Raw genomic sequence first — 9,130 nt, 5'->3', positions numbered from 1 at the left:
CATGGACAGACATGTTTGCGTGGGGGCGGGTAATTGTGTGTGGGAACACCAACGTGTGTGTGACAGCGACATGACAATAAGGATGACGGCGACAACGTTGTGAAGGCTGTTTTCTCTCTTTATCTTCATATATAAAGCTTTCCTCGGCTTTCACCTCCAGGCGCCTTCCTCGTTCGTTTGCTTTGCGGCCTGAGACAAACACCACCCATTTGAAGAGCTGGCCAGTTACACTTGCGCGTAAAAGAAAGAGTATGAAATCCACGGTCCGTTGACGTTCATTCTGTTCTTGGAGTTTCACAACCTTTATTTCCGCCTCTTTGTCCACTGCGAATAACGAATATTTGGGTTACTTCGTCAAGGCAAGTTATTCGACAGTCCTTTAGCGCTATGGATAGGAGAGCAAGAGCACGACCTCGCAATCTTTGAGTGAGAATTGCACTACTCAGCGCAGAAACGGCTCCATCCGCGCAAACCGAAACCGAAAAGGTTGTAGCAGTTCTGATTGAAATTTTGTTTGCCTAATCAAATGAAGCTTTGCACGCCTACTTTAGGGATTTATAATTTATAACTGGAATGTATTGCATTGGAATGCAAAATCATTGGATTGTAATTGACTAGAAAGCTTGCTTGCGCCCGTCTTTTTCGAAGCGATTTCAGCGCCACCGCTATCAACTTGCTTGCCCGCAGGCTTTAGTTTAGTTTTGGTGTTTTGAGTCATTGCAGGCAAAGCAGCTGTTCGTCGTGTTTCAGAAACTTTCCCCGAGCCGTACTTCATCGGTGAGTTTCGCTTCGCACGACAACACGTGTTTTTTACACGAGCCGTGACTTTCTGATCACGTTCCGAACCGTGTCCACGGTCGCTACCGGCTTTGGTTCAGGCCGTGCTCGAGCCCATTCGCGCCTTGCTGGGTTTGTTTCATAATCGCGTGCAATTTTCTTCCGAGGCGAACTTTCCAAGTTCCACGGCGACTTGGGTTCAGCGAGTGCCGTTAACCTCGCGATCTCACGTGTTTGACTATGGCTCGCGATTCACCGCGGTGGTGTTTCGCAATTAAATGCCATTACTGCTCTTGTCGATCACTTCACCTTTCGTGGCCGTGGCACGATTTTCATTGCATCATGTGTCCGATTGTGTCTGTCATCGCCTTACGACGCGACAACAAACCCAGGGGGTTTCTGACAGCTGTCTTATCGGGGGGACAGGGCGATCGTACATATGTGGAAGGCGTAGCACTGAACGTTTTGTTTAAAAGCTCTTTTGACCCATACAAGATCGTGTCTCCGAAGTCAGAGCTACTTAGTTGGCTCTGCTGTGGGCCGTTACAGTAACCACTTTACTAGATGAGTACGGGTGAGAGATGTGCCCTTTCTTGCATGTTATTCGAAGGGACGATCGAGTTATCTATGTAGTATTTTCAGGCACGTCGTAGTTAAGTGATGTTTCGTTGAGGTTGGAGTTATTGCGTAACATTGCCTGCGCATTATTTGAGACGAAGTTTCACTTGCCACGTACCTCGTGCGCGCACTGTTTATAATATGACATCTCTGAAAAGAGATCTACGAGGCGGCCAAATTGTCACGCGGTGGTAGTTACGCGTATAACTGACAATGCCTTCGAAGATCGGAGAGCTTATGTTCGCGAGTTAAATCCTTTCGGGGGCCTATATGTACCGAAAGTAAAGTAAATTTAAAGTATAAAGGTTAAGTTCTAGTCGTCAAGTTCATATACGGGTAGGATTTCACAGGGCCATATACGCATAAAGCAAGGTGTCATTCATGTTCTACTCGGCTGAAGTATTCGTTGCTTATTTCCCGTCGAATGAGTCATATGTTCATCGCCTGCGTTAGGATCGGCTTGCTGTCGAAAATGCTACCAGCGCGTTTCCTCTTGAGAGTCTCGCATCACATATGTACATTTATTAGCAGTAAATTTCCCACTGAATGCCACGTTTGCCACGCTGACAGCTGCTTACATATCGCAAATTATAGGTATTGGCGAATTCTGACTGTGCGGGTAAAAACTATAGGCTGTCGTTTATTTTGTTGCTGCATCGAAAGCAAACCCGTTGCAATCGATCTGTTCATACGCCTCTGTTGCTTGCTGAACATTTTTGTGCCTACTGAAAAAAGAAAGTAAATGTTAAGGAATAAATAACTAGCACGAATAGCAAAAACAGCCATAAGCTGCCCCCTTACCGCTTATATTGCATCTCCTGTAATTGTAATTTGTGAAATCGCATATTTAGATTACTCACAGCCTTGGATGGGTACATGTTCATGTTTTAAATAGCCTAGCTAATGCAAAAAATTTTGCACATTTTCGTTTCAGATTCATAAACTGTATCATTAGTGTCAACAAGACGGGAGAGATTACGTAAACACTAGAGCTGAGTGTAAATAAAAGCTTTGAGTTTAGTTAATAGGCAGCTTTTTTTTGTCTATTACCTGATCATTGACTTAGATGTTGGATGGTTTGCATTGACGTCGTTGTGGGTGCTAGCATGCCAAGAAGCTGCGTAAAGAAGAAACGTGACAGCACAACAGGCTCATCTTGCACTGAGCGGCAAATCAGTAACAGTGATATTCCAGCGAATAACAGTCCCACCGCTAAAAAGCAAAACAACGTATATGTGATGACATGGTGCGCTGACGTCATCGTGGCCGCCCTGTTTCGGTGCTAGCACAGTAAGAAAGCTGCTTCCGTGACGTCATGTACAAACGATCTATGCCAGTTTGCCCAGCTTTCAGTTCTGCTACACGCTTCACTCTCGACTGGCGTTGCTGCAGTGCCAGCATGGACGCCACGTGATCGGCTGGATGTACCGTTGAATACCCGACACCATGCCAGCTACGAACCTGTGGGCGGTGGACAGCACGGGGCGGGTGCACACGCTCTCCACCGCTGGGTCCCGGTGGCAGGAGCTGCCCTACTCCGGTGTCGACCTCAAGCGGGTGTCGGCGCTGCCCAGCTGTGCCTGGGGGATTGGCAGTGACCACCAAGTGTACATGTACTTGCCCCAGAGTGATGTGCCCATTAGAGTCGCCGAAGTAACATACGAGAACCAGGTTAGTTAGTTATCTGTTGACTTCTCATTAGAGCGAGTGGTAAAAATGAGCATTGTAGTGAGCAGTACCCTTCAGGGTACTGCAGCCTATCTCATACTCAACTGCATTGCTTCGGGGCGTTAGAGAAGTGCTGAAAGAAAGTTTTTCTTTCATTTTTATTTCTTTAGTGTCCCTTTGAACTTGACCATCCAAACAGTCAGATATCGATTTATTTGTTGGTCAATATAAAAATTCAAACTGTTTGGCTTTAAACTCCAAAGCAATACATGGGCTATGAGAAATGCCGTGGTGAGGAGGGGGCTCGGGATTGATTGTGACCACGTGGGTTTCTGCAATGTCAGCTTAAATCTAAGTGCATGGGCATTTTTGCATTCTGTTCCCATTGGAATGTGGCTACCACAACTAGGAATCGAACCTATGACTTTTTGCTCAGCAGTAGAACACAATAGGCAATGTGGCAGGTTATCGCCTAATTAATCAATCAATACGTCAATCTAGAGAACTCACAAATGGATAAGTTGGTAATGATTCAAGCTAGTAACACCAGCGGAACTTCTACAGTGACTTGAAAGGCAAACAGGCTTGTCTGTTCCATTTTTCTTTCTTGTCCTCATATTTGTGCTGTGATGCAGTTATTATAGCTAGTCAATCAAATAGTTATTCAATTAGTTAGTGACCCAATCAGCCATTCAATCATTTGTGACTTTTCAGCCATGCCTGCAGTACCGGAACTGCATGGATGGGTCTCTGCCTAACAGCTGCTTACCAAACATTGTTGCTTCAAGACATCAAACCTTAGGAAAGAATTGATGAATGAACAAACGAATGAATCAATGAGAGCATTCAAAACGAGCAGGACACATACCTTGGTGCTGTTCGTGTCCGTATTTAGTTGCACTACATTAAACTTTTTTGTGATGCCCTAACAACATGCCTAAAAATGACTGACTTGGTTGAATGAATGAATGTGTGAAGGAGTCAGTAATGGCTTTACAATTATACGTCTGCAGCGCTGGAACCCCAAAGATGGCTTCTGCGCCCGACTCCTGCCCACCGACCGCCCTTCCTGGAGCAGCAGGGACGGACTCGTGGCCCGTTACAGGGAGAACATCCACCCGCCATCGTTGGGATGGCAGTGGGAGGGACGCTGGTACCTCGAGGACAACATGGATGGCCAGCTGCTTGGAACTGAGGTGCAGAACAGGGGTCTTTGCAGGCTGGGCATTCGAGTTCTTTACTGTAGGCGACCGGGGACACATACTATCAGACTCTCGTTCTTGGGGTTATCTTTCAGTGCTTGTCGTTTGGCTGTCATCATCATCATCAGCCTGGCTATGCCCACTGCAGGGCAAAGGCCTCTCCCATGCTTCTCCAACTACCCCGGTCATCTGCTTATTGTGGCCATGTTGTCCCTGCAAACTTCTTAATCTCATCCGCCCACCTAACTTTCTGCCGCCCCCTGCTATGCTTCCCTTCTCTTGGAATCCTGTCAGTAGCCCTTAATGACCATCGGTTATCTTCCCTCCTCATTACATGCTCTGCCCACGCCCATTTCTTTTTCTTGGCTGTACTATGTGATAAACGAAATGCAGGGGATAAGGAACAGGAAGTTGGCGGTGTGGATTATAGAGCCAATGTAACCAATATATTATCGTTGGAATAAACAAGGCAGAAGAGTTCGGCAGGCCACATAAGGTGTAGAACAGATGTCCATCGGTATAATAAAGTTACAGATTGAGTGCCAATAGAAGAGAAGTGCACTAGAGAACAACAGAACTAGATGGCGTGATGAAATGAGGAAATTTGCAAACATAGAATGGAGTCTGCTGGCACAGGACAGGGGTAATAGTAGGAGATGACTGAGAGATGTGTTAGTCCTGTGGGGGACATAATATAGGCTGCTGATGATGACGATAAATGGAATGACATGCCTTTTGTTAGCATTAATTTTCGTTTTGCACAGTCCTCCAGCATGTTGACAGTGCACCTGTCACCTCTGGTGCGGCTTTCAGCAGACCAGTACACATAAAAAAAAATTAAAGACAGAAGATAAGACAAGGATGGAGTGAGTAACTTCCCAAACAAAGGCTCTATTCCTGTATGTCACAATGGTTAACCTTTTTAGCCCCCAAGTTCTTTCGGTGAAAAAACGAAAAAAAATTTCCTAAATTTCTTTTACTTCGCCTTTACAAATAATGCCCTCATTTTAAAAATGTACTTAAAACTCCAGTCGTCTTCATTGATGTTAAAAGTATGAAGAATGATGTTTTAAATTTGCCTTGTTGCAGGGCTGGACCTATTCTGTGGATTTCCCATTCACTTACACCCACGAGAAGCGCTGGAACTCGATGGTCCGGCGGCGCAAGTGGATTCGATATCGCCGCTATGTTGCCACTGACCGCTGGGCTGAGGCGAGTCTTGTTGCCAGTCTATCGTCCTCATGTGTTTTCTCACAGAGTCTTTCAGATGATCATTTTTAAATTCACTGAGTGCTTTAATATTTGGGTTCTGTGTGCTGCTAGGTGAAAGATGCAATGGAATTCTGCTGGTTCTATTGGAGCAGTGTGCACTAAGTTGACTGTTTCCTTAAAGGGCAACTCCCGCGATTTCTTTACCATAGCAAGGTAACGACAGTTTTGTGTTCCTGAGCCTCTTTTATCACATATTTGATCGTATAATTTCTCTGCAAATTCGAAAATAATCTTAAATAACTAGAAAAGCACAAAAAGAAATTGAAACCTGGCCCCGCAATCAGGAGCACCCTTTCATGTATTTAAATGGTGGCGCACCAGCATATTAGGTGCAGAAGGCATGCTGTTCTCACCAGTGCGGAGAACGAAAGTGACAAAGAGCAGACACTCAGCTGATTTGCGACAGAGCCAGACCACTGACACAATGTCTTCGAGTGACACTGTCAGTTGCACCAGCTCTCCAGAGCTGTCAGACAGTGACAACTGCGATTCCGACGATTCTGCGATTTCGAACTTTCTGCATTTTTCCGCTGTGACAAGTGCAGCCCCGGAGGTCGAGCGTCTTATTCGGCAACGTTTGCCGGAAAAGCTTGGTCGCATCTGCATTGAAAACTTTCGCAGGAGAAAATGTCGTGCCTATCTTCAGCCACTCCTCAGACAGCCAATGCTGCAACTCCTGCATGCTAAGAGCTTCGCTTTCTCCAGAAATGGCTTTACAATGTTGTGGCGGTCCTTGAACCTCTTGAACGAACCTCAGCCAGCAACGAACCTTTCCTCGTCCGTAGCCCAGTGGCTGTCTTGGATTTCCTGGAAAAGCAACGGCTCAGGGATGTCTGCGTCTTTTACAGAGACGTCAAGAAACAGCATTGTGATTGTCTCACTTTCTTGTTCCTTGCTGTGTGCTTCTTTTGATTTTAGAAATATGTACCAATTAGCCCAACAGCACACCCTCCTAAAGGCCATAACAGTGTCATTAAGTAAGGATTGTAAAATGCAGACGAGGATGAAGACAAGACAATGACAAGCACTGGCTTCATCTTATCTTCGTTTCTGTTTGCCTTCTCACGCTGTTCACTCGCAGCTATGGATTGCTGTGTAGTCCAATTGGCCATTCTGCTAAGATGCGATAAGAGATTGTTTGGTGCTTCCTTTTCTTTTACTGAGCACGTTTGCTGGTTCTTGCCTCAGAAAATTTATTCTTCATTTAAATGTTGTCGTGTCTACGATTAAACATCATTGTGAGGTGCCGGTATAAATTAGCACAGATGTGCTTGTTTCACTAAATTTTTGCTTTAAGTGGTGACCCAAGTTTGCTGGCACATTCTCTAACTTGTACCAGAAGCATTAGATGAAAAAAGAAGGAAAAATAGACAAACTCTAAATTGAAGCTACTCCGGATATCAGTCATCTTCTTGTTGCCACCAGCTTTAAAAAAAAAGAAAAGAGGGTTCTAGTTTGTGTTATACTCCTACATGATTACTGACAAGGAAGAACACCTGTGAAGTACAGTTGTGCCTTAGTATAATGAAGTCACGTCTTACACGAAATTATTACTGTCATATCTAGTATATTTTATAAGCATATATTAACTACATGTCGATATCGCCTAGAATTATTTGAAATTTATTTTGTTATACCTGATAATTTGTTATACCTGCGGTCATTATATTGTGGTTCAACTGTACTTTCTTAATGCCACAAAATTGTGCTGCTATCTGGGATGAAGTACTAACACAGTGAACTTTGATGTGGTTTAGGCTTTGTTCATGTGTTTACATAAACAACAGGGCGCTTTTCTTTTTCTGCTCGAGAAACTTGAGAGATGGTAACTTGTCCATAAGGTGGTCACTTTGTTGTCACTTTCCTTATGGCCCATGATGGTATAGGCACGTTGTGACACTACCATTCTTTTAAGTGGAACCTCTGGTTCAGTAGCTTCTGTCTAAATACATGGGAATGCAGAAATAGTTTTGCTTATCATCTACTGCACCGATTTTGATGAAGCTTATTGCGTGTAAAAAAAGGAGTCAAGGTCTGCTGACTGTAGGCAGCAAATGTTTTATTTAAGCCGTCAGTGTTGTAGAAAAATCCTGGAAGTAAAAAAACATGACAGAAATCTAGAGTATTAACTTTACAACTGTGTAACTTGGCAATAAAAAAATGGAGTGTCACAGTTCTCACTGAAGCGCACATGTTGAGACCTTGGAAGTTGACTAAATTGATGTATTATACACTGCTATGAAATATACCACTGGTTGGACTTCCATGAAAGCCAGCTGGACATAGTAACATTTGTGTGCTTCAGGCGTTCTAACTGATGCAGTTCACATGACTGCGATGTCTGTTTTCTGGTGCAGAGTTACGAAACAGTCAACTTTCTGGTATAGTTCTTTTTAACATATTCAATAATTTTGGCAATTTTCGTAAAAAGATTTGAGGCCCTAAATAAAGATTCAGCTTCCTGCGGTCAGCAGAATACAGGTTTCTCTGCTAAAAGTAAGCAACTCTGAGCATTTAAATTGGTTCTCTAATGGCTCTCAAATTGGTTATCTAATGAAAGCATTTCTGCATTTCACGCATGTTTGAAATAGGGAAATAAGAGTTAGCCCTGAGGTAAGGCTCGCTCTGAAGAGGAATTGCCTGATGTGAAATGCATTGCTTGAAGATGAAAAGAAAAATGCTTTAAAAACATGCATTCGCTGCAGATTGAAGGGATCCATTCAGATCCCGTCCTCGAGCCCGTGGTGGATGTGTCCATTGGCGGTGTGGAGGTTCCCGGTGGTGACCCTGACCACATTGCTGTCTGGGTCGTCACTGTGATTGGCAGGGTGAGTACTCATTTCATAATTCAGTCCCTGAGCACACTGAGAGTGCCTATTCAGCATACGCAGTGTGACGGACTCGCTTGCTTACTTCACACAGTCAATCACTAACCTGTATGCTCACTCGATCACTTACTCACTCCAATCTATTGCTTATACGTACACCCAGTCACTCCTACCACTCATCCACTCCACTCAATCACTCACTCATTCCACTTAATGTGTCACTCACCTATGCACTCACTCAATCAATTAGTTAATCAATCAATCACACAATCCACAGAATCCAATCATATGCTCACTCAATTGCGGCTTTCTTGCTCACTCAATCCAATCAAACACTCTACTCAATTACTTACTCACTTACATATCATAAGAAGCCAACAAACACTGACACCAAGGACAACATAGGGGAAATTAGTTGTGCTTAATAAATGGAAAGAAGAAACGATAAATTAATGGAAATTAAAGTGGATGTAAAAACAACTTGCCGCAGTAGGGAACCGAACCCACAACCTTCGCATTTCGCGTGCGATGCTCTACCAATTGAGCTACTGCGGCGCTGTTTCCCCATCCACTTTCTTGGGTATTTATGTGTACTAGTAAACCCTGGGAGTGTTAGCCAGCGCCACCACTCACAGACCTTGGCGGCGGACGTGGAACGTCCTTGTTGCCGCAGGCGTCATGAGAACGTGATCTTTTTGGGTGAAGGCAACTGGTCAATAAACCCACATATGCTACCTGAAGGCATCAATGTTGCCGGATTCGAGA

The 9,130-nt window shown here is 44.3% G+C and overlaps 1 protein-coding gene across 1 annotated transcript in view; it reads left to right on the top strand.

Annotated features, from left to right (window-relative positions):
- The first annotated feature begins 678 nt into the window (after nt 1-678).
- Nucleotides 679-9,130, top strand: part of Pex23 (tectonin beta-propeller repeat-containing peroxin 23) — a 72,697-nt gene continuing 64,245 nt past the window's right edge. Inside the window, exons 1-5 of the mRNA XM_055069501.2 lie at nt 679-777; nt 2,788-3,066; nt 4,077-4,259; nt 5,355-5,477; nt 8,243-8,365. Of these exons, the coding sequence (XP_054925476.2) occupies nt 2,842-3,066; nt 4,077-4,259; nt 5,355-5,477; nt 8,243-8,365 (654 nt within the window). The 5' untranslated portion in view covers nt 679-777; nt 2,788-2,841. The remainder of the gene's footprint in view (nt 778-2,787; nt 3,067-4,076; nt 4,260-5,354; nt 5,478-8,242; nt 8,366-9,130) is intronic.

Source organism: Dermacentor andersoni, chromosome 8 (genome assembly GCF_023375885.2).
Source record: "Dermacentor andersoni chromosome 8, qqDerAnde1_hic_scaffold, whole genome shotgun sequence".
Classification (NCBI taxonomy): Eukaryota; Metazoa; Arthropoda; class Arachnida; order Ixodida; family Ixodidae; genus Dermacentor; species Dermacentor andersoni.
The sequence above is the reverse complement of the archived record's forward strand: the minus strand, read 5'-3'. Positions and strand labels throughout refer to the sequence as shown.